General features: G+C 38.7%; 1 protein-coding gene across 11 annotated transcripts in view; it reads right to left on the bottom strand.

Annotated features, from left to right (window-relative positions):
* Positions 1-24,300, bottom strand: part of PPIP5K2 (diphosphoinositol pentakisphosphate kinase 2) — a 59,667-nt gene that overhangs the window by 29,821 nt on the left and 5,546 nt on the right. For 9 of the 11 annotated variants that reach the window (XM_082074330.1, XM_082074325.1, XM_082074332.1 and 6 more), the window contains 12 exons: positions 17,842-18,239; positions 16,130-16,325; positions 15,349-15,439; positions 12,003-12,088; positions 6,510-6,664; positions 6,000-6,101; positions 5,057-5,218; positions 3,855-3,976; positions 2,402-2,503; positions 1,765-1,851; positions 759-838; positions 572-677 (listed from right to left, as the gene is read on the bottom strand). In XM_082074330.1, coding sequence (XP_081930456.1) covers positions 572-677; positions 759-838; positions 1,765-1,851; positions 2,402-2,503; positions 3,855-3,976; positions 5,057-5,218; positions 6,000-6,101; positions 6,510-6,664; positions 12,003-12,088; positions 15,349-15,439; positions 16,130-16,325; positions 17,842-17,985 — 1,433 coding nt within the window. In that variant the 5' untranslated portion in view covers positions 17,986-18,239. Of the gene's footprint in view, positions 1-571; positions 678-758; positions 839-1,764; positions 1,852-2,401; positions 2,504-3,854; positions 3,977-5,056; positions 5,219-5,999; positions 6,102-6,509; positions 6,665-12,002; positions 12,089-15,348; positions 15,440-16,129; positions 16,326-17,841; positions 18,240-22,394; positions 22,458-24,300 lie in introns of those variants that run through there. The other 2 variants (XM_082074331.1, XM_082074327.1) reach the window with 2 other exon arrangements.

Genomic DNA, 24,300 nt, shown 5'->3' with positions numbered 1-24,300 from the left:
AGAGTCCTGAGACCCCAGATCTCTAAGAAACCTTGAAGACTAAGGCTGTGGGTTTTTAAATTTTCTTTTTTTTTTAATTTTTAATTCTTTAATTTTTAGTAAGTTATTAAATATTTCAGGCTTAATATACAAAGCATTATTTATTTGGAATCCTGCAAGTTTGCTGTAAGTAGACAGTACATATGGTGAAAGATCTTACTGGGTCCATCAGATTTCATGATATCATACACTGCAAGACACAGACCCTACACTCAAATACTCTAAGTTGAAAAGCATGCAAGATAAAACTTGAGATCAAAGAAAGTAACTTTTTCATGTAGAAAGACATGAAAGAAAGACACTAGACGAAGCAATAAGTTCAACTGAAAAGATAAGGGAAAAAAAAACAAGAGATGGCCCAGGTCTCCTCCATGAAGTCAAACATGTCATCCTTTCTTTTGATAACCACTGTGCTTGAATTAATTTATCATTACATAATTGATAACCATTGCAATCCAAGCAGCAACTGGTCAAACAGTCAAGATAGCTGACAGAACTTTGTTGCTGCGAAGCCTGAGAATTAGACACTTACATTTCTAACACAGTCTTCAGCTGTTCAAGTTTTGCTTTACTTTCTTCAATTTCAGAATCATTGTTTTGCCCAAGTTCTACAAGGAGTTGCCTTGCTATATCAAGTACTTCCTAAAGAAAGGAAACAGAGGATGTACTTAAATAATTTTCTACTTGTAAAACACCACAGCAAGAAAATAAAGACAAACTTGCCTGCAACTGTTTTGGCTTTTTCAGTTTTAGTTTTCCAGATTTATATCCATCACATTTTTCAAAGAGATCAAAAAACCTTTAAAAGAATAGTGATTAAAAACGCAGTTAATAAGTAAAAATACAAGTGGCTCTAAAACTTAAAGTGGTTTGATATAAGCACCTTTACACTATTCCAAAAGCATGTTAAAACCTGCACTACAGAGGTCAAACCTACCTTTATTCAAATCCCATTTCCCGAGAAAAGTCTTCAACACATTAGGTAAATAAGGGCACTATAAATGTTCTCCTACTGACTTGTCAAGTGTTAAAAATAAAGGTGAAGATAGTCTATAAATCAAATGACATAATATTCGAACACACAGCTATGTCAATCTTTAAGAATGATCCTGAACAGAAGTAGAGACCAAAAATACCAAATAAGCAGTGCTACAGATTTATAGCACGTATGTCTGAATGCAAGAATCTTGTCTCAAAACAAATACTTACTTTTTACTGAAATTGCACCTAATTTCAGGCCAATCATGTAAGGCCCTTTATTAATGTTAACATAGAAGCATCTACCAGAAATTCAGAGACACCAAACTCTGCCAAATCTAAAAGACAAAAAGCTGGTGTAGTATGATAACAGCACCCACAGAAACAGTTATGATAAAGAGAGAAAAAAAGAAGTCATGGTGAAATGGTGAACCACAAATATTCTTTGCTGCTTTACTTTGAATAAAGACTTCTATAGAGAAAAATGCTTTTTCATTAAGATCAAGCAGGACTGTTCACAAGGCACAGCATAGGATGAAAGAAGTCTGCACAAGTAATTTGCAAGTCCTGTTAGAAAGAGAGGTGCGTGCTTGTTAAGTAGCTTTGACATAAGTTAGATTTCAAACAAAACAAAACAAAAACCAACTTGTATGATGCATTTCCTGCTCTATTCATTGCTTGCACATCCCCAAGAAGTGAGCTCTGCTCTAAGGCATCCAAATTAATTTTTACCAGGATTCTACTTACTTCTGATGTTTTACTTCCATTTTCATTTTTTGTTTTGGTGTTCGGTCCCCATGGCGTATTACAGCTATAACACATCTAAGCTCCATCCTGAAATTTCAAGAGAGTTATATTTCACCATTTGATATATAACGGGGTCTTTTATTTAATATTAAGACCATCACGAATCAAGATGATTGACAAAGCCGTAGTTATCTGACATAACTACAGAAGTGATGGAAGGATATACAAGAGTATAAGGTTAACTGAAAATTAAGTAAGGTAAAAATATAAATATTGATTTTGAGACTTGGGTAACTACAGAACATCTATTTTAAGTAGTTCTTAAAACAATGATTTGGGGTTCATTAAATGAGAGAGCATGTTTATTAGAAGCGTGTATTAAGTTGGTGCTAGAACAATGATTAGCAGGGAAGGAAGCTATGCATAAGTGATGCTACACTTGAAAATCTGCTGTTCTATACTCAGCTTGACTAAGGGTCAGAAACTCTGATTGCTGGCATAGCAATTGTGATTCCTTCCTTGTTTTCACCACAAAAAACAAGCGTTCATAGGGCACACCTTGTGAAGAGAAAAAAAAATTCACACAAAAGTTACATTAGGAGTTTGCTCAATTCAGGTGTAACTACAATTTTCTTACATTGTTCCAGAGGTGGTTGGCACAATAGGGATGTCCTCGGCTTCCAAAGGAATCGACCATGGTATCTGAAACTGGGGAGCAAGTTCTCTCATGATGATATTTCTAAAAAAAAGGGTTAAAAAGAAAAAAAAAAAAACCCACACTAAGTTTTAAGCACATCTTATACAACACATACAAACTCCAAAGCAAACAGATAATAGATACATGCATTCTATCAATGTGCTTTTAGAGTAGTAGTGGTTATGAGTCTCTAGATGCGTATTTTTCTTTAAATTGTATAATAAAAACCTACTGAAATGACATTTAAAGCTACTACAACTGCTAGAGAGACAACATCAGACTAATGGCACTGGATTTTTAAGAAATTTCAGGTTTTGAACTCCAGTTCCTAAAAGAGTTCCTTGCATATGATTTAGTCTTGTTCATTTAAATATTCGGATACCTGACTCCACAGCCTAACTGAAAGCCATTCTCATCAGAGTAACTTTAGTGATAATTTCTCAAAAGTTTCCATGATAGAACTGGAAAAACAGGTGAAGTCTCTTGTCATAACTACAAAATAACACTGCTTCCACCTTCAGAGTTGTTAAATCTCTGTTTCTAAATGTTCCATTTCCCAAGTATTTCATCAAACTATACTGAGCTTCAGATTAATATCCACATAAGAAACAGTAATACTGAGGAAAAAAGTTGTGCATCTTAAAGTCAGATAAGCCAAAATTTAATTTCTCAAAAGCTCAAAAAAAAAATATCTGCTCCTACTTAGCATCGCAGTGTATTACCTTAAGGAATAAAGCATAAGGAAAAATCATGAGATAACTTTTCACAGAGAATTCAACAGTGACAACAATTTGAATAAAGAGAAATCAAAATTAATCTGAGAACTGCAATTCTAATTCAAAAAGCGACTTAAAACAATAGGATTATAGTTGTTATCTAGGACTTCAGCTTAGCTCTTCCTCCTTTAAATAAGATCCCAGAGCATTTGTTAATGCAGAAAGTCATGCCGTATCTCATCAGTACAATCCAATCAGTTTGGTTTTACCAGTGTGAAATCCACAAATATACAAGTATACACCAATGTACATTAATTTGGGTACATATAAACAGCAGCAAGCATAACCATCCAGCGGTGCTTCTTTACTTCAAACAAAATTTCAACTGCCTTGAAGAACTTAATCCGTCTTTCAAAATATGTATTCAGTTAGCTTTAAGTGTTCACAAAACACTCAGACTCAGATGTTTTGGATTACTTTAGGAATAGGGAATTTCTTTAGGATTTATTTATTGATTAAGGACTATTTTTAATATCTTATTTTTTAATTTAATGACTTATGTGATCTTTCATTTTAAATAATTAATTTAGGAATAAGGGATAGGTAGTACATAAACTATAGTCACATAAAACACAGTGTATAGGCAAAACTCCTGAAATAAATCAGTAAACTCTTACCCCAGTATCTTAGCACAATCATCATAGTATTTCATGGAGTTTTTCACAAAACTGAAGCCATTCACATCACAGACATAAGACTGTCCATTAGCACGCAGCAAATCAAAGCCACAAACTGTTTGCTGTTTTTAAGAATAAAAGTTCAAGTCATTGATCACCTTCCTTACGATTGCTTTTTCTAAATAAACCATATTGTAACATGTTATTCATCTGAAAACATGACAAAAGTACAACAGAATTTATACTTAGTACCTTTTGCCAGTTTCATGTTAGGTTTGCTCATGTCATGCAAAAATCTTCCTGTTTTTAACGTTATATCCCCGACTTGATATTACCCTTCCTACATATTCCTAGCAGTATCAGCATCAAAGGTCAAGTTCACATGTGCACATTCTGACAGTGTTTCCTCCCTACACATAGTTTTTAAGGGTGGCAGGCAAGTAATGACAAAATAAAAACATTTTTTGTCAGAAATTAAATTTGACAGGATAGTTTTGACATTGACATAATGTTGACATTAGTAGTACAAGACACTGGATGTTATTTCAACATATTACTTTTTTTGATGTCAAAGCCCCATTTGCTAGGTAAGAGAGATTCACACCCTACAGGCTCTAGAATGCCACCATAGTTACACACAGGTAACACGACAGACTGAAAGACAGTCTTTTAATGAGACAGGTGAAAGGAGGGTAAGAGATTGTATGAAATTTTGAAAAAAGGAATCTTAAAATTATACAAAAATGGGAACTATGAAAAACTTCCAATAAGGACCTAGTCATGTCAGTACCAAATTAATATTTAATTGGGTTCACTGTAAACACTCAGTAACAAAAGTTACAAAGTTAACAAAAGTTAACTACTGAAATTGTGTTTTGCTAATCTAGAAACCATTAACAAAAATGTGTGAACATGTAATGCATAGAACAGATACACTGTGGACTAGCAAAGCGCAACAACAACATGTGAATTCAGGAAACTTTGCAACATAAAGAACCCATCCAGAACTTTTCAATGAATTAAAGGAAGAATTTGTCTAGTTTAAAATAATACGTGGATGCGGAAGTTCAACTTTCAACCTTCCTATGAGTTCTGCAGCCATTACCCCTGCTGGCTCTGTGCACTAAAACCCTACAGAAGTTTCATGTAATAAACAATTAATTGACACAATGTTTGATCAGATAGGAAAGTAATCAGCTTACTTTAAAGGCAAGGCATACTTTCCAAGCAATTAACTTCTCTCTTGCATTCAGGATGACGGGATACCTCACTTCTTTTCCTTCACTATCTCGTTCTACCTTGCCATCCAGAGCTGGAGACTTCCGGGCTTCAGCATGAGCATAGTCTGGACCTACTGTGTATACCTTTATTGAAAAACAGGAACTCCTGATTCACTGTAATTAAATTACATTACATATATGCATAGGTTTTGCTAAATCTATCTCCAATGTGATAATGACTTCAAAAGACACTAACTGCTTTCATAATTGAAAAGGTCACTCTTAAGTACATTCCTCAATGGCATTCTCTGCCTTCGATAAACACCCGTCATTTACTGACAACCTAGGATAAAGTAAGAGCAGAAGACAGCTGGAGGACAGACAGGTAAGGAAAAATGATAATTATAAAACTTGATAAATAAAAAAGAATTTCCCAATTATGGTGGTAGAGAGGTAAAGAATAGTGCTGTTGTCTCCACAGCATCTGTAGAAATTGGACAGCACATTAATTTGAGAATTATTTCAGTTTACTTGATTATGGAAATCTGGCTGCAGGACTATATGATTTTCTTCACTAAAAAATATCTTATTTTAGGCAGGCCTAAACAAAGCAAACATCTGCCCAGCTTCGGCACAACAAGCCAGGAACTTGAGAGAATGGTTGTGCTATCTCCTCTGCCGCAGTCAGACAATGTGTTGGGTAATAAGCCTCCAGTATTTGATTCCAACAATACAAGCAAAGGTGCTCTATATCACAAGTTCTGTGTTTAGCTAGAATAAGAAATAAATTATTTACTTACAAACTGTATCAAAACTTCATTAAAATTAATTCTTGCCACAAAGATATACTTTCATCTTTAAGACTGAAAATGTCTTGGAGCACTTGATTGTTCTAAATATAAATAAGAGTGCACAGTTTTCATACCTTCACATCAGTGCCATCTGTAGGCATGAATTCCTCATAAATATAGGAGCCTGTTTTTCTCACACTGCTTTCAGGGGAATAAACGCTGCTTCTGCTACCAATCTGAAATGAATATTTTTCTATTAATAAACTCACAGCCTACTGCCTGAGAAACTTCAAAATTTTTTAAAATAACACACTTGTAATAAGAAAACACTTCCTGTACCAAATGAAGCAAGTAGATTTTGGTCATTCCCAGAATATTTTTATAAGATTCTGAATGTGCATGGATGGTGTATGCTTCTTTTACCTACAAGAATTTGCAGTAGCTGACAATCTCCTGCAAGGAACAAGGTTCTTCATTCAATCTACATGTTCTACTGAAATGAATTTCTCTGATCTGCAACTACTCCTACACAAGCAGGACATGACAACACACGTACCAGCTAACACATGGATAGGACAGAATTACCCTGAAATTCTGTTAGACATCTACAACTTTAGTAGATACTTTTAGTACAATATCCCCACCTTTCGAAAGAGCCTCTGGCTTCCACCTCCAGCAGATGTTGGATAATAAATGTAAACATTGTGGTCCTCAGCACTAACCGGCTTTTCTACAAAAGGCTTTTGGAAAATTTCTCCATTCACTTCCACATGATCTTCTCCTTCAATCAAGTTGCATTCTAAAGAAACATCGTGAACAACAGAGATGTAACAATACATTCATGGAATTAAATTATTAGACATTTGGGGTAAATTTGTAGGTTGAAATAAAAAATATTATATTACATAGAATAGAATAATTTCAGTTGGAAGAGACCCTCAGGATCATCAAGTGCAACTATAACCTAATCTAACTCTAGCACTAAACCATGTCCCTAAAAACTTCATCTAAACACCTTTCAAACACCTCCAGGAACGGTGACTCCACCACTTCCCTGGGCAGCCTGTTCTAACACCTAACAACCCTTTCTGTGAAGAACTCTTTCCTAATATCCAATCTAAACCTCCCCTGATGCAACTTGAGGCCATTTCCTCTTGTCACAGAATCACAGAATCAACTGGGTTGGAAAAGACCTCAAGAGATCATAAAGTCCAACCCTTGGTCCAACTCCAGTCCATTTACTAGATCATGGCACTAAGTGCCATGTCCAATCTCAGTTTAAAAACCTCCAGGGATGGTGAGTCCACTACCTCCCTGGGCAGGCCATTCCAATGCCTGACTACTCTTTCTGGAAAGAATTTCTTTCTAATATCCAGCCTAAATTTCCCCTGGCAGAGTTTAAGCCCATGCCCCCTTGTCCTATTGTTAACTGCCTGGGAGAAGAGACTCATCCCCACCTGACTCTAACTTCCCTTCAGGTAGTTATAGAGAGTGATGAGGTCACCTCTAAGCCTCCTCTTCTCCAGACTAAACAACCCCAGCTCCCTCAGCCTCTCTCCATAGGTCTTGTGTTCAACTCCCTTCACCAGTCTTGTTGCTCTTCTCTGGACCCGCTTCAGCACTTCAATATCTTTCCTGAACTGAAGGGCCCAGAACTGAACACAATACTCCAGGTGTGGCCTCACCAATGCAGAGTACAGGGGAAGGATCACTTCCCTTGTCCTGCTGACCATGCTATTTTTGATACAGGACAGGATACCATTGGCCGCCTTGGCCACCTGGGCACACTGTTGGCTCATGTTGAGCTTCCTGTCAATTAGTACCCCCAGGGTACTAACTGACTGTGTCACTTGCTACTTGGGAGAAGAGACCAACACTCTCCATGATACAACCTCTTTTCAGATAGTTGTAGACAGCAATAAGGTCTCCCCTCAGCCTCTTTTCTCAAGGCTAAACAGCCCCAGCTCCCTCAACCGCTCCTCATAAGACTTGTGCTCCAGGCTCACCAGCTTCATTGGCCTCCTCTGAACTCTCTCCAGCATTTCAATGTTCTTCCTGCAATGAGGGGCCCAAAAATGAACGCAGTATTCAAGGTGGGGCCTCACCAGTGCTGAGTACAGTCACACAATCACTTCCCTAGTCCTGCTGGCCACACTATTCCTGAGAGAAGTCAGGAAGCTGTTAGCCTTTTTGGCCACATAGGCACACTGCTGGCTCATATTCAGCCAACTGTCAATCAACACCCCCAGATCCCTCTCTGCCAGACAGCTTTCCAGCCACTCTTCCCCGAGCCTGTAGCATTGGATGGAGTTGTTGTGACCCAAGTGCAGGACCCAGCACTTGGCTTTGTTAAACCTCATACAACCTCAGCCCCATGATCCAGCCTTTCTAACCTTCAGCAGATCAACTCTCCCACCCAATTTGGTGTCATCTACAAACTTACTGAAGATGCAGTCAATCCCCTCATCCAGATCACTGACAAAGAGATTAAACAGAACTGGCCCCAATACTGAGTGCTGGAGAACACCACTCGTGACTGGCCACCAACTGGATTTGGCTCCATTCACCACAACTCTTTGGGCCCGGCCATCCAGCCAGGTCTTTATCCATCGCAGAGCAAACAGTGACAAAGACTTTACGAAAGTCTAAGTACACAACATCGACAGCCTTTCTCTCATCTACTAGGTGGGTCACCTTGACAAAGAAGGAGATTAGGTTGGTCAAACAGGACCTGCCTTTCATAAACCCATAGTGACTGGGCCTGATCACATGGTTCTCTTGTACATGTCGTGTGATGTTACTCAAGATCATCTGCTCCATGACCTTCCCTGGCACCAAGGTCAAACTGACAGGCCTGTAGTTCCCTGGATCCTGCTTCTGGCCCTTCTGTAAATGGGCGTCACGTTAGTCAGCTTCCAGTCAACAGTTAGCAAGGATTGCTGTAGATAATGGAAGGTGGCTTAGTGATCGTCTCCACCAGCTCTCTCAAGTATCCTTGGATGGATCCCAACTGGCCTCATAGGCTTGTGGGTGTCTAACTGGTGTAGCAGGTCATTAACCATTTCCCCTGCGATTATTGGGGCTTCATTCTGCTCCCTGTCCCTGTCTTCTGGCTCAGGGGGCTGGGTACCTGGAGCACAACTGTTCTGACTACTAAAGACTGAGGCAAAGGCAGCATTTAGTAGCTCAGCCTTTCCTTCATTTTCTGTCATGATGTTTCCCTCAGCATCCATCAGGGGATGGAGATTCTACTTAGTACTCCTTTTGTTGCTGATAAATTTATAGAAACATTTCTTGTTTCCTTTACCAGTGGTGGCCAGGCTCATCTCTAGTTGGGCTTCTGCCCTTCTAATTTTCTCCCTGCACAACCTCATAAAATTCTTGTATTCCTCTTGAGTAGCCTGCCCATCCTTCCAAAGGTTACAAATTCTCTTTTTATTCCTAAGTTCAAGCCAAAGCTCTCTATTCAACCAGACCGGCCTTCTTCCCTGCTGGCTCGCCTCCTGGCACACGGGGACAACCTGCTCCTGCACCTCTAAGATTTCATTCTTGAAGAAAGACCAGCCTTCCTGGACTCCTTTGGCCTTCAGAAATGCCTCCAAAGGGACTCTGCCAACCAGCCTCCTAAACAAATCAAAGCCTGCCCTTCAGAAGTCCAAAGTAGCAGCTCTGCTGACCACCCTTCTAACTTCTCCAAGGATAGTAAACTCAGTCATTTCATGATCACTATAACCAAGACAACCTCCAGCTGACACACTGCCCACAAGCCTTTCTCTATTTACAAAAAACAAATCCAGTGGGGCTCCTTCCCTAGTTGTCTCACTAACCAGCTGTGTCAGGAAGTTGTCTTCCATGCACTGCAGGAGCCTCCCTAGACTGCTTCCTCTTTGCTGTGTTGTACTTCCAGCAGACAACTGGTAGGTTGAAGTCCCCCATAAGAACAAGGGCTAGGAATCAGGAGACTTCTCCCAGTTGCCTGCAAAATATTTTATTTGCTTCTTCATCCTGGTTGGGTGGTCTGTAACACACCTCCAACAGGATGTCTGCCTTGTTTCCCTTCCCCTTGATTATCACACATAGACACTCAACCCAGTCATCACTCTCATCAAGCTCCAGACAATCAAAACGCTCTCTAACATGCATGCCTCCCCCACCTATCCCTTCTGAAGAGTTTATAGCCATCCACTGCAGTGGTCCAGTTGTGAGAGTCATCCCAGCATTTTCTGAGATGGCAATTAGTGTTTCTGCCTTGTAATGGCTTACAGTTCTTCCTGTTTGTTGCCCGTACTGCATGCATTTGAACAAACACACTTCAGCTGGGCCATTGATTCCGCCACCTCTTTTCTGGTGAGAAGCCCTGATTCCTTTGTGGCCGTCATCAAGTGCTTCTGCGGTTTCTGACACAACAATAACCCTTGTGTTTCTCTTACTGCGTGGTTCTCCACCCCCTACCTCCACTGGGAAGGCAGACCAAAGGGCCTCATTAGCACTACCCTCAGGTGCTGCATGTCACCATTTGGTTTGCGTCTGCCACACCTGGTTTCCTCCCTCTCTACCATCAAATCTAGTTTAAAGCCCTCTCAATGAGTCATTCTAACTCCTGCCCCAGGATCCTTTTCCCCTTTTGAGACAGCTGCATCTCATTTGTCACTAGCAGGCCAGGTGGCATGTAAGCCAATGCATGATCAAAAAACCCAAAATCCTGCCAGCGACACCAGTCCTGCAGCCAGGTACTGATCTGGTGGGTCTTCCTGTGTCTTTCCTTGTTGTATCCTGCAATTGTGGGGAGAGAGGAGAACACTATGTGTCTCAAGGCTCTGAAGTCTCTCTTGATTTTCTTTAGTTTTCTCTTTTCAGTTTCATCAGTACCTAACATTTTTGGTTCACTGATTTGTTCTTGATTGCACAAAGACTTGATGATCATGGGCTGAACATGTCTGCTGTACCATGTCTACATGATGTCACTTTAATACTGTGTTCCAGGATTTCTATTGATTCCCTCAGCATCAGACAGGAAATAATTTCCTAAAGATGCATAAGCTTGCATGGGTGGTATTATTTTTGAAAATGTTTTGAAGATGGGGGTTGGGCAGCTTATCTCTTTCTTCAGTGCCTTTCTCTGAAATATTGGGGGAATGGCAGATGGACGGGGCTCATGGTGTGGTGCCAGATGCAACAGTACCTTTAATAGGCTGCAAACTGTCTCATACTGTGTGATTGATGCACCTTGCACAGAGGATTGGGTCCTCTGGAGTCAGGGATAAAGAATCTCTTCACTACTGGTTGGCTATGTGCAGCAGCTTTTATTTGAGTGTTGTAGTCCTTTTCTCCCTAGATTTCACGGACATTTTAACCTAGAATACCTCTTAAGTGCTATACCACAGTAATATTTCAGTTTACTTTTTCTTGTCTCTTACTCTTTACCTGTCATTGCAATCTCGTATTGTTGCTGTAAGTTTTCATTTTAGTAGAAAAAGCTGTTTAATTTGTTTTCAGGTAAACAAAAAAACCCTCTAATTTATATTCAGAATATGTCATCTGCAGGTCTGTCTGGCCTAGATTTCCCTTACATAGTTGATTGTACTTAGACAGAAAAGCATTCAGTAGCCTGACTGGTTTCTGTCAATATTACTTTCTTAAGTAAAATTACTAATCATTGTGGATAATGTAACATCATTAATGCTGCTCTATGGGGACAAATTACAATCTCAGTTTGAGTTCGGAGGCCCTTATATCCTATTTGTTCTGTGATGCCCTTAAGAGGATTGTGACCCCAGGCTTCAAAATCATGCTTTTCAGACGCATACTTGTACTGCCTTTGGTTGGGATGAAGTTAATTTTCTTCACAGCAGCTGGTATGGTGCTGTTTTGAATTTGTGACCAAAACAGTCTTGATGTTTTAGTAATTGCCCAACAATGCTCACACACCATCAATGCCTTTTAGGTTTCACACACTGCCACTACAGCCAGTAGGGACTGATCCAGAGGAATACTTTAAATACTGGAGGAGAAATCAACATCTGCAACAATAAATTAATTGCTTAGCAAGTGAGATTTAGCTTTCTACTAGGTATGTACTGTTCTCCAGTGGAAATAAAAAGATGCTAATGGTTGATACTTTAGTTGTCAGTTTTTACCTTGAGGATTGTTTGGATCACGGTTCAGAACTGCATAGCGAGGAAGTAAAATGCCTTCAGCTTTAAGAATACTATACACTTCCCTCCTGGAAGAAAAGAACAAAAGTTGCACAGCAAGACAACAAATCCTGCCAATATTTGTATTCTACAGTCCATGAGTAAGAGAGGAGAAAAATACATACAAATGTTATTTTTTTTTAGGTCACACAGGATAAGATTAAATATACACAGGGCAGAAGCAATTCAAGACATTCTTAGAATGCACTGATGGTAGCTTCTCCAAGTGATAGAAGAGCCAACAAGGAGAGATGCTATGCTGGACTTCGTTCTTACTGACAAGGAGGGGCTGGTAGGGTATGTAAGGCTCAAGAGCAGCCTTGGCTGCAGTGGCCATGAAATGGTGGCGTTTAAGATCCTTAGGGCAGTGAGGAGGGTGCACAGCAAGCTCACTGCCCTGGACTTCAGGAGAGCAGACTCTGGCTTCTTCATGAATCTGCTTGGTAGAGTACCAGGGGATAAAGCCCTGGAGGAAAGAGGGGCCCAAGAAAGCTGGTTTATATTCAGGGATCAGCTCCTCCACGCTCAGGATCAATACATCCCAACAAAGTCAGGCAAACGGGCCAGGAGGCCTGCATGGATGCAAAAGGAGCTCCTGGACAAACTCAAACAACAAAAAGGAAGACTACAGGCAGTAGAAGAAAGGACAGGCAGCCTGGGAGGAATACAGAGAAATTGTCTGAGCAGACGGGGATCAAGTTAGGAAAGATAAAGCCCTGATAGAATTAAATATAGCCAGGGATGTCAACTGCAACAAGTTCTACAGGTATGTTGGTGGTAAAAGAAAGACTAGGGAAAATGTGTTCTCTCTCTGGAAGGAAATGAGAGACCTGGTTACCCAGGATATGGAGGAGGCTGAGGTTCTCAATGACTTTTCTACCTTAGTCTTCACCAGCAAGCACTCTAGCCACACAATCCATGTCACAGAAAGCAGAGACTGGAAGAATGAATATAACTGCCCACTGTAGGAAAAGATCAGGTTCAAAACCATCTAAGGAACCCGAAGGTGCACAAGTCCATGGAACCTGATGAGACGCATCCATGCGTCCTGAGGAACTGGCAGATGAAGTTGCTAAGCCACTGTCCATCGTATTTCATGAGTAGTGGCAGTGCAGTGAATTTCCCACTGACAGGAAAAAGGGGAAACACAGCCCCCATTTTTAAAAAGGTAAAAAAAAAAGTAAGAGCTAGGGAACTAAAGGCCAATCAGTCTCACCTCAGAGCCTGGCAATATCATAGAGCAGGTCCTGTTGGACACTATGCTAAGGCACATGGAAAATAAGGAGGCGACTGGTGACAGTCATCATGGCTTCACTAAGAGCAAATCATGCCTGACAAATTTGGTGGCCTTTACAAGGGGGTTACAGCGTTGGCGGATAAGGAAGAGCAACTGATGTCCCTTCCCCATACTTATGCAAATCATTTGACACTGTTCCACATGACATCTTGTCTCTAAACTGGAGAGACATGGACTTGATGGATGGACCACTTGATGGATAAGGAAGCGGTTGAATGGTCACACTCAAAGAGTTGTGGTCAACAGATCAATGTCCAAGTGGAGACCAGTGACAAGTTGTATTCCTCAGGGGTTGTTATTGGGATGGGCACTGTTTAACATCTCTTTCAGCAACATGGACAGTGGGATTGAGTGCACCCTCAGCAAGTTTGCTGATGGCATCAAGCTGTGTAGTGCAGTCAACTTGCTGGAGGGAAGGGATGCCATCCAGAGGACCTTAACAGGCTTGAGGTGGGCCCATGTGAATCCCATTAAGTTCAACAATGCCAAGTGCAAGGTCCTGCAGCTGGATTGTGGCAATCCCAAGCACAAATATAGGTTTGGTGGAGAACGGATTGAAAGCAGCTCGGAAGAGAAAGCCTTGAGAGAGTGTTGGTCGATCAGAAACTCAACATGACGCAGCAATGTGAACTTGCAGCCCAGAAAGCCAACCATATCCTAGGCTGCATCAAAAGAAGCGTGAGCAGCAGAAGATGATATTCCCCCTCTACTCTGCTCTGCTGAGATCCTGCCTGGAGTACTGCATTCAATTCTGGGGTCCCCAAGAAAAGAAGAACATGAACATGTTGCAGAGAGTCCAGTGGAGGGCCACAAAGATGATCAGGGGCTGGAGAACTTGTCCTATAAAGAGAGGCTAAGAGAGTTGAGGTTGCTCAGCCTGCAGAAGAAAAGGCTCTTGGGAAACCTTATAGCAGCATTTCACTACCTAAAGGGGACCTATAAGAAAGCTGGAGAGAGACTTTTTAAAAGGACATGTAGTAATAGGACAAGGGGTAATGGCTTTGAACTGAAAGAGGGTAGATTTACATTAGATATTAGGAAGAAATTCTTCACTATGAGGGTGGTGAGGCACTGGAAAGAGCTGCCGAGAGAAGCTGTGGTTGCCCCATCCCTGGAAGTGTTCAAGGCCAGGTTGGATGTGGCTCATGGAAGGTGTCTGTACCCATGGCAGGGAGGTTGGAACTAGATGTTCTTTAAGGTCCCTTGCGACCCAAACCATTCTACAATTCTATGATAACACTCTACTTATTAACATAAGGATTTAAAGGTTGCTGACACAGCTGTACCTTTGCAGTGATCTCATCAATATCAATAAAAAGTAATTTGCTATGCCAGTCCTGCCATCTTCACTCTATCACTGCAACAGCAATTCAGGTAGAACAATTATCTTGTTAAAGGAGATTATTAATGTGAAGCACTGAAAAAGTTTATACAGGACAGCAACTGAAGATATCCAAAACAGCAAGTCTGCTCACTGTTCAGAGGGCTCCAATATTTATGTATTTTTCTCACTATTGTTTTAATATTTGCTATGCATGATTGCAGCCCCAAAAGCAAATCCACTTTGAATAACCACATGATCTTTGAACATGAACAACTTATGTTAAGTATCCACTTAACAGAAAAACAGACCTTTAGTAAGTCACATTAATTCTAAAATTATAGGATGTTGTACAGTTGCTATACATACCTGTGCTATACATATTTTCATAGTTTAAACTCTTTTATTTGCTAAGCTCTAGACAAATGCATCACCCAATTTCTACCTTGGTAAATATGCAGATGTATCAATATAAAAGCAGTAAAACAAAAAACACACCTAAAGACAAAACCCAAAAAACTATGCATACATTAACAGAACACAGCATTCACTGTACCTTCATTTAGACTGTTCTGCAACACACTGGAACTGTTGCTATGCAACACCAACAGATTCTCACAGTCTCAGACATAAAAGTAGTTTACTGTTGACAGGTAATTAGTGTCACTTACCTGTCTTGTATGTGATACTGCATATTCAAGTCATTGATTATGAATGGATTCCTGAGTTTTGCATAGGCAACTGCTTTGTCCAGTGGAAATCCTAAAACAGTTATTAAAGCAAATAAATTAAAACTGCAAGACACAATACAAGTAAATAGTTTGGAACCTTCATATTCAAGCTTTAGAGCAAAACCAGTGATACAGCTTAATGGGGAAGATGCTCTCTCTATATAAACACACGTAACACCAGCCTGAGATGACCATTAAACTAGAGCCTAATTTCAGCATAGGTTGAAAAGTTGTGGTCCTGTTTCCGATTCTCCACATGCCCTCCACTTTTATAGGGCCAGAACTAAGGCTTTTATTGTCTCTGCCTGAAAATATGAACTTCAGTCTACTCATTTTTGGTTCACTGCCCAGTTTGGCAAAACCCCTAGATATTAGCAGAGATACACGAACAAGTGGCCAGACAACCAACACTCCCATTGAGAAAGCAGCATGCCTTCACAGTTATTGGACCAAGTAGATCACCATTTCCACTGGCTCAAAAAACATTTACCAATGGAGTATCTATTTTAAATAACATTTCAGACAGGACTTCTTCAAGCAATGAGAACAGTATAATTTTAAAAGCTTGCATTTTAAAAGTTAGTTGTATTATATTAAACAAGACAAAAGATTCGTTTCATAGGAAAATCAAATAAAGCAAGCAGACAAAGAAAAAAAAATCCTCAAACTGGTTAAAGTATTTAGCTATCAAAATAATTTATGGTATTATTAGAAGATTTACCTTTAGAATGAAAAGAAATGAGACAGTCACATAAAGGCCAGTTTTCTACTGGCTCATTCAAAATAACATCCTCTTCAAATATTACCACAGTTATGTACTTAAACATGGAGAGGCGTTCAAGAATTTCTTTCATTGGTTTGGATTTAGATTTCTTAGCCATTGAACAAATCCCAACTGCAATTTGTCTTTCTGGTGGCTAAAGAAGTGGGGGGGGAAAAAGCAATTATTATTTTAAAGTTTTGTCAGAACACAACAGGGTTTTAGCAGCACTATACTTGAACAGATATTTTCTGTTAAAATTCACATACTAACATTAATTTTGTGTTTAATCAGGTAATTTGCTAGCAGGTAAGAAAATGTAGCAAGACAGCATGCCACACTGTATCCTTATTAAAAATGCCTCAAAAAAATTAAACTGTTTAATAGCTTTATATTATTTTTTGTGAGTATCATATCAGGAACAAATACGTGGAACCAAATTTAAGTCAGAAATGTCAAATCTGAATGAAATCATACTCATGGCTTGCTTACTCTGAAATTTACTAGCAATTCATTTCAAACTATTTAATTTTTCTACATATACTCAGTAGTCACAAGTTTTCTCATCTTATTACCTAATATTAAAAGTGAATTATGAAAACTAGTAAACTATAAAATACTATTCTAGATTGCTAAGCTATTTTGTACATAGACAGGTTCACTTTTCTTCAGTTAACATTTTTTTCATTTTATAAGCCTTTAAAATTTCCACCAGTGGTTTTCCTAAGTGAGACAGCCAACCTATTCCTGTGTTTAGAAAGAAAACAAGCAAAACCCCAGAAGAATCCTTTATTTCAACTTACTGTTCTTTTAAAGCATAGCCAACTAACTTCCTTTACTAAAATACATTGACTGAATTGAGCTGTCTGAGCTTCTAATTTTGCACTTCTCTGCATTTCCAAGTTACTTTTAATCACAGTGTTTTATTAACATTTCCTTGCATTTGAATTTTTTAGATATGCTTGCAATCAGTGAAAATTTAACTTGACTATTCCCTAAAGTGAAATGTTACAGACTAAAAGAACAGCAAAATACAGCTAAAAAAAATTACATAACATAATGACTTATGCATAGTAAAATTAAGAGTTTGTCTAAAACAAACTAAAAATTGGCAAGCATAGTGCTAAAATACAATTCAGAACACTCTGAAAGGATGATAAACTAAGGTATAAATTAATATTAATTTAGCATGCACTTTCTATACACAAGGACAAGGAAGACTGAAAACATGTTGGATCTCAAAACAAAAAGACAAAAAAAAAAATGTTGAGTCTGTTAAAACTGAAAAAACCAAAACCCTGCAGAGTTAACAACACACACACACACACACACACACACACAAAACTCATAGTAATTTTTTACTACTAATTATCCAAATAAATAAACTGAAGGCTTATGCCATCAAGTTAACTGCCAGAATCCAAATCAAGTTGCAAAGCTGGCACATCAATCTCAGCTACCATGAAACACTGTATGAAGGACAAATACATCTACTTCAAAGTTCAAGTATGCTAAATTTCCAAATATAACTGACAGATCATTACTGAATATGAACAATTTCCCAATTCAGAACACCCTTTCAGTATTAGACTTCTGTGATCTGATGTCATTTCAAAGTAAAATAATGCCAGAGAACACACAGAATAGTATACACATGCCCCTACAGTACATACAGAGTCATACTCTTCCTCCTCCTCATCCCCATGGTCATAGAAGTGTTCGTATTCTGTAGATCTGGCTGAATCCAATAATTCTTCTCCATCTTCTCCACCAACAAAGAATCTAGGAGGATCACTCTCTGTTGTGCTGACAGACATGGTTACAAGACCTAGAGAGATCTATGTAGAAACTGCATCCACTTTGCCAGCTGAGATACTGCGCATGTTTCCCGCTGACTTGGGAACAGAAAAGTCCCCTGCTCTTTGATGTTGCTTGTGTGGTGTTGCCAATGTGATGACGCTGTCTGCCAGGCACTGTTTAATTAGTATCATCTGCTCATTATTGGTTGAGTTGCTGCTCCAAGAAACCCACAATAGGCTACTGCATCCCTGAGATGATACAACTTTTTAACCTAGAAGAAATATCCAAACAAACAACAAAAAGTAAAAATACACATCAGGAATAAAACCACACACACTATGCACAGTCTACACTTTCACACGTATGTGTAGAGCAGGGAGAATAATTTCAAGATATTTTCAAACTACTGATGCAGACATTTTAAAAACGGACAATACAACTCACAAAAGTAAAGACTGTCAGATGCACTTTTTGCCCAACTTAAGAAGGGTTAAGTGCAGAGTAGATCTTCTATACAAAAAATAAAACAACGAAAGTCTCCAATATTTGTGATACTTAATTCACCATTCCTGTCACCAGCTGCTTTGTCTCCAAAAGTTTCCTGATCAAATGGCAATGGTAAATAGACAAAAATGCTAATGAAATCTATAAAGACTCCATCAGGAACTATTCTTAATTAGAAACCTATTCTTTCAAGAACTGAGTGAATCTTCAGTGTGAAAGCAGAAGGTATGTGCCAGTTTGATATTTGTTTATTTGTTTCCAACAAATCATTGCTTTATTTCACCCTGAAAAATTAAAATTTACAGAGATATATACTAGCACTGCCTTGTGTCAAAAGTACTTGTAAGCACTAATGCAGAGTGAAGCAAACACATACTGTACCCTTTTAACCAGTCATGTGAAACTAAAATCTCGGCCAAATAACTTGTATACAGAATCAGACATAGACGGAGAGCTCAGACTTCTGTTGTTTTAACTAGGTAACTGTTCTTGCTCTAAGTTGCTCATGGCTTTACACCATTAATTCATTATTACTACATAGAAAATTAATAAGCAGTTACTTATTTAGAAGCTAGTCTGATCAAATGCTTTAGGTTAAGTTGTTTATTAGACAGATCATTATGTAAGTAGCATACAACAATGACATCTCAGCAGAACTGAATTTGTCTTCAAATATTTGTCAGAATTACTTTGGCTGTTCTATGAATGAAGTAAAGCAACAGTAAATTCCCTGTGGTGATCAACCATTCAGCTTCCTGTGAAAGGGGATGGTAAGCAGAGCAAAGTTACCCAGAAAGAATCTGTTCTAGGTCAGACAGCAATAAGAGTGGGTAAACAATACAACTGTTTCAGATCCAGAAACTGAGCTAATGTCTGAAGAACAGACACATAATGATCCTAGAGTGAGAGCAAGAGATTAAAAAGACTCATTTCTTGACTGTATTTGCTATATATTTGCTCTCCTTCAATTCTGCTAATGAAAAATTACATTCTCTTATCATGTGAAACTGCAACCATTCATCCTTCAAGCAACAAGAACAAAATAAAATTTCAAGCACCTAATTCATCTTGCTCCCACAAAAATTAGAAATTAGGTATTGAGATAGATCAATCCTGCTTATGAAAGGGTTAAGAAAGAAAGCTTTCCAAATCCTAGTTCTAGCAAGCATCAGAAAGGCAGAGGTTATTGCCAACATATGCTAGCAACTAATACAAAATTTTGAAATGGTATTAAAAATAAAAAAGACCCCCAAAAAATGGTAAAACTGAAAATTAAGTTTAACAGTTCATCTTGCATCAGCTTCCCCTCCCACCACTCAAAATCTGTAAATTGGAAAAAAGTGTCTTAACAGCTTTTTAAAACCTACCGTTTTCTCATAAAGAAGGAAAAGCAACTACTTGAAGCAGATAAGCGGGAGATCAACAAAAGAGGTTTTTTAAGCTTTCTTTCCCCTACTTATTCCTGTAGAGCATTTTGTGAGAACAACAGAAGTTGTGAAGTTTATGTGCAATTAATTACTAGTTATTTAATGAGAATCTCTGGCACAACCTAAGTCTCTCTAACCTGAAGTGATTACTTCTCAAAGCAAGCAGAAACCACACAAATGAAGACTTAAGGGAAAGCACAATTTATTTGTCTACAAATGACACAAAGATATAACCTGACAAGCTTAATTCTCTAACAAACTTATTTGATACACAGTGTCTTTCTGCAATCCTAAATCAAGAATTTGGAGAGTGCTAGTGTGACAACTAGACCTGTCAAGTGGAGCTTCACTTCTGGAAAACAGATTTTCAACAGTCTGCTTGGAGTTAACAAAGTATTTTCTGCAATTTTATTAATTTCTGCAATTTTATGTTGTTCACCTATCTGAAGGTGGATGAATCACTAGATGGCACTTCATGCTATTGTCACTGGGCTCCAGAGTTTTCAGAGAGTTTGTAAAAATAAAACAAACCACAATGGATTAAGAAAAGATAATGACAATTTTCAGGCTTCTAAACTACTGTATGGACTCACTGAATTGCACATAAACTGGCATTCTGACTGCTGATGGTTACCAGCTTATCTCCTGGACAGCAGATGCTCTAAGTTACTATCATAAGCATAAATCTGAGTCAGGATATAATTAATAAATTACTTATTTTTTAGAATAAATGCTTTCAGAGATAGGAATTAAAATTATTTCCTTACAAACGCTTTGGCTGCTATAAAAACTGAGGAAGCCCCTTCTTTCTTGTGGTATATGAAATAAAGAGTCCAAGAAAAGAGACATGGAAAGAGAAACATGAGAGTAAGTGACCGCAACACCAGTGAACACAAGTCTCCTAAAAAACATCTATAGTTATCTGACATCAAAAATGCAGCAATACCATGCTTGGATAAAAATGTTGTTCTCAAGTTGTACACCAAGAAGAAATAATAAATGGCAGAGCAAGAAGATGAAGCTGTCTTCCTGTCCCAGAAGTACTGTCAGTGCTGACTGGAGAATCTTCTAACACACGGTGGCCTATGCAGAATTCCATCTTGCTGTCCCTGGAGCAATGAAGAGTCTTCCCCATACTATTTTTCTCTGTTAAGAAGTTAAGAGCAGCAATATAGGGGCAGAGGTGATCTATGTTAGATCCTCTTGTATTTGTTGCCAAACTCCTATCGTACAATGACCTTTCCAGGTAAAATTATTGAGACCACGTTCCCTTTGAACTCCAGCTGTTACACAAGGCCTCTGTTTTACAGCTTACAGATTAAAAAGATCTCAGCTGATTTTGAAAAACACAATTTAACTGACAGGACTTTCAACCAAACGTATAGCCTGCTCATTCTACCTGCTCTAAAACTTCATATTCATGATCACCACAGAATAAACCTTGGCCAAAAAAAAAAAAAAAAAAAGACAGTAAATCTGCCCATTTCATTTGACATTCTCATCTTAAAACAAATTAATCTCAGTTTTTCACCAATAAGTTAGATGGCACTAAAATAGTGGACTGCAAATAAGTAAAAATCCCTAAGTTTAACTGTTATTATTAGCGCTTACTAGTGGAAAGTATACAAAATAACATCCTAAATATATAAAAGGACACAGGAAAACTTAACATTAACATACAAATAGGGCAGTATTTTAATCACAGGTTTTGTAAGTCTGCTAAGAACTCCAAATCCAGTGTTCACTCCTGTGGCACACTACAGACTTTTTTTCTAACAGCACATTTCACCACTTCTGCAACTATACTCTGAAAGAATCCCAAAAGTACATTCTAAAGAATAAGCCAAAACATAGTCCTCTCTAAGTGTTAAAAGATATTCCCACAAGCAGTTTTCTTGTCCCATTCTACATGTTTAAGCAGCCCAGGAATCCAGCCCTGGTGTTTCCCATACTCAGACCATGAAGATGAACATTCTGGAAACTGTCAGAAACAAACCTGCATAGCAGCAGTGGTTGGAACAGTCATGTAAAAGGAGCTCAAAGTTTTAACGGCCACATTTCAAATAAAAACATATACAACTCCTGAATAAACAGAAGAATTTAACCAGGTTTTCTGTGTCGCTACAGCTATCAGAAGGACAAATATACACTGCCTCTACCACATTCTAATGGAAACTAACGGAACAAAACCAGAGCAAAAATGTTTCTTGTCTTTTATCTCAAGAAAAAACCAACACATCACACATTAAATAGCTATAAAGCATTTATAAACCACTAACCACTCAGAAAACAGCTTTTGGAAATGCATTGTAACAAAACAGCTGCAAAACACCCTGACATTTACATTGTGGAATTTAACAAACAGATAACTGTACAAGAAGCATAGGTGGTGCTCATCCATTATATGATTTTGTACATATATATACATAACAGTAACAAAACAGCCCACTCCTCCGCACCCCCCCGTATCACTCCTATAAAGTTTCAGTTCTTACCGCTGTAGGAATATTCAAACTGTGTTGGTTACCAGCTTCCTCCAATTCAAATTAAGTGGTCAAAACCTGCATTATTTTAATAGCAATTTTTCAGGTAGTATCAGTGGATGACAAAAAGCTTTCAATGTCTTCCTGCTAGAACCACTAGACCTAACATTTTCATTAACAATACACTTGACAGCACAAATGTTTGCCTCACTCCTGCTAAGGCATTTTACCCATTTTAAAATTCCAATTCTGCAACATGATTTATGGTGTAACAAACCACCAAAGACAGCCAGTTTGTTGGGTTACTGGTGGGGCAGAAAGCACGGGAAGGAGGCAAGGGGGAAGCAGAGGCCAGATGGGAAGAAGAAAGAACCAGCGGAGTCTGAACTCTGAGAGAGCTCACAGCAGTGACTACAATCCTCTGCATGGATGTCTAACACCTTTCTACAGATGATTCAAAGAAACTTGGTAATACTTCAGATTTAAATGTGAGACTCTAGAACTCCTAACAAGGCCCATGCTCAAGAATAACATTTCCTCAGGTCTGACAGATGACAAGGAAATAAAGGAGACAGGACAGACAGGAGGCAAGGAAAGAGAGAAGGGATGTCAAGACAGAAGCTGCTAAGGCAACACTACAAGCAAACATTTGGCCATAAAGGACATTTAATGCAGTTCTCTCAACATTTACACCCAGACATTGTTCTGTTCTACCACATACCCTGTGAGGTGTTGAGTAGCAGCTGTTAGCCCATTACTGTGATGGACTAAATCTAAAAAAAGATGAAGAGTGGCTGTATCCCAAGATCCCTCAACCACAAAGAATATTACAGTTTTAGCCTGATAATACTTTGTGCTCAACACTAACAACAACAAAAAAAAACCAAACACAACCAAAATAAATGAAACAATACTCACAGAAAATACAAAGGGATACAAAGGTTTCCAGTAATTAGCAGAATTTACAAGGTTCAGTGGTGTAACAGGCTGATTAAGAAACATGAAACTCAGAAAAGCCTTCAGCTCTCCTCATTAAATACAACTTCAACAAGTAAGCTTAAGAAGTTTATCACCATCTTCTGTAATTCAGCTCTGCTCAACAACACGAGGCAAGGAATTGTGCTGATGTACAGCAGAACAGACAAGAAATAAGCAAAAATGGGTATCAAAGAAAAAAGATGCAATTATCAAGGCTACACTTCACAGCATTACAGGAACTAAACAATCACATTGAACTAGCATCAAGCTCTAGATTCCACAATACACTGACACCTTGCCTCATCATAAGTAACCAACACCTTAATACAAGCTTTTCCAAAGTTTCTTTTTTGTTCTGTAAATATTTTCACAGGAAACCAGATGCAAGACTTAGTCTGTTCTCCCCCTGCAAATCAAGAGAGGTAATCTGCAAAGTATATCAAAAGACGGCAGGGCAGAGCATTGCACATTCCCCTTTCCAGTTGCAGGAAGTGTGTCATGGGCAAAAAGTGGTAGGCACCCACACAGGAATTCAACAAAATAAAAAATAACCCTTCTTTCTCCCTCTGCTCCATTCAAAAGCAGCTGACTTGATCCACTACAACCCACTCACTCTCCTTTCAGACTCTCCCAGGACTCCACCAAAACTTGCTCCACTGTACTTCAGCACAGGGATGGCCACACCTTTACTACCTTCGTCTCTTCATACCAAGACCCCTGCACCTTTTTGTCTCACACAGACTCCCACTACAATGTTCCTTCTGTTTGCAGAAACACTACAAATGTTTTGTACAGTGTTCCAAAAGCATTACTATGTGGTACTTCACATTACTCCACCAGAAAAATTATAGCACCTCCCATTCCAAAACAGACTATACACCTTTCATTTTTGCTTTACATGAAGAAACATTCTGAAAAATTAAGAGGAGCATGATTCTTC

The sequence above is a fragment of the Streptopelia decaocto genome (genome assembly GCF_964273445.1).
Source record: "Streptopelia decaocto genome assembly, chromosome: Z".
NCBI lineage: Eukaryota > Metazoa > Chordata > Aves > Columbiformes > Columbidae > Streptopelia > Streptopelia decaocto.
The sequence above is the reverse complement of the archived record's forward strand: the minus strand, read 5'-3'. Positions and strand labels throughout refer to the sequence as shown.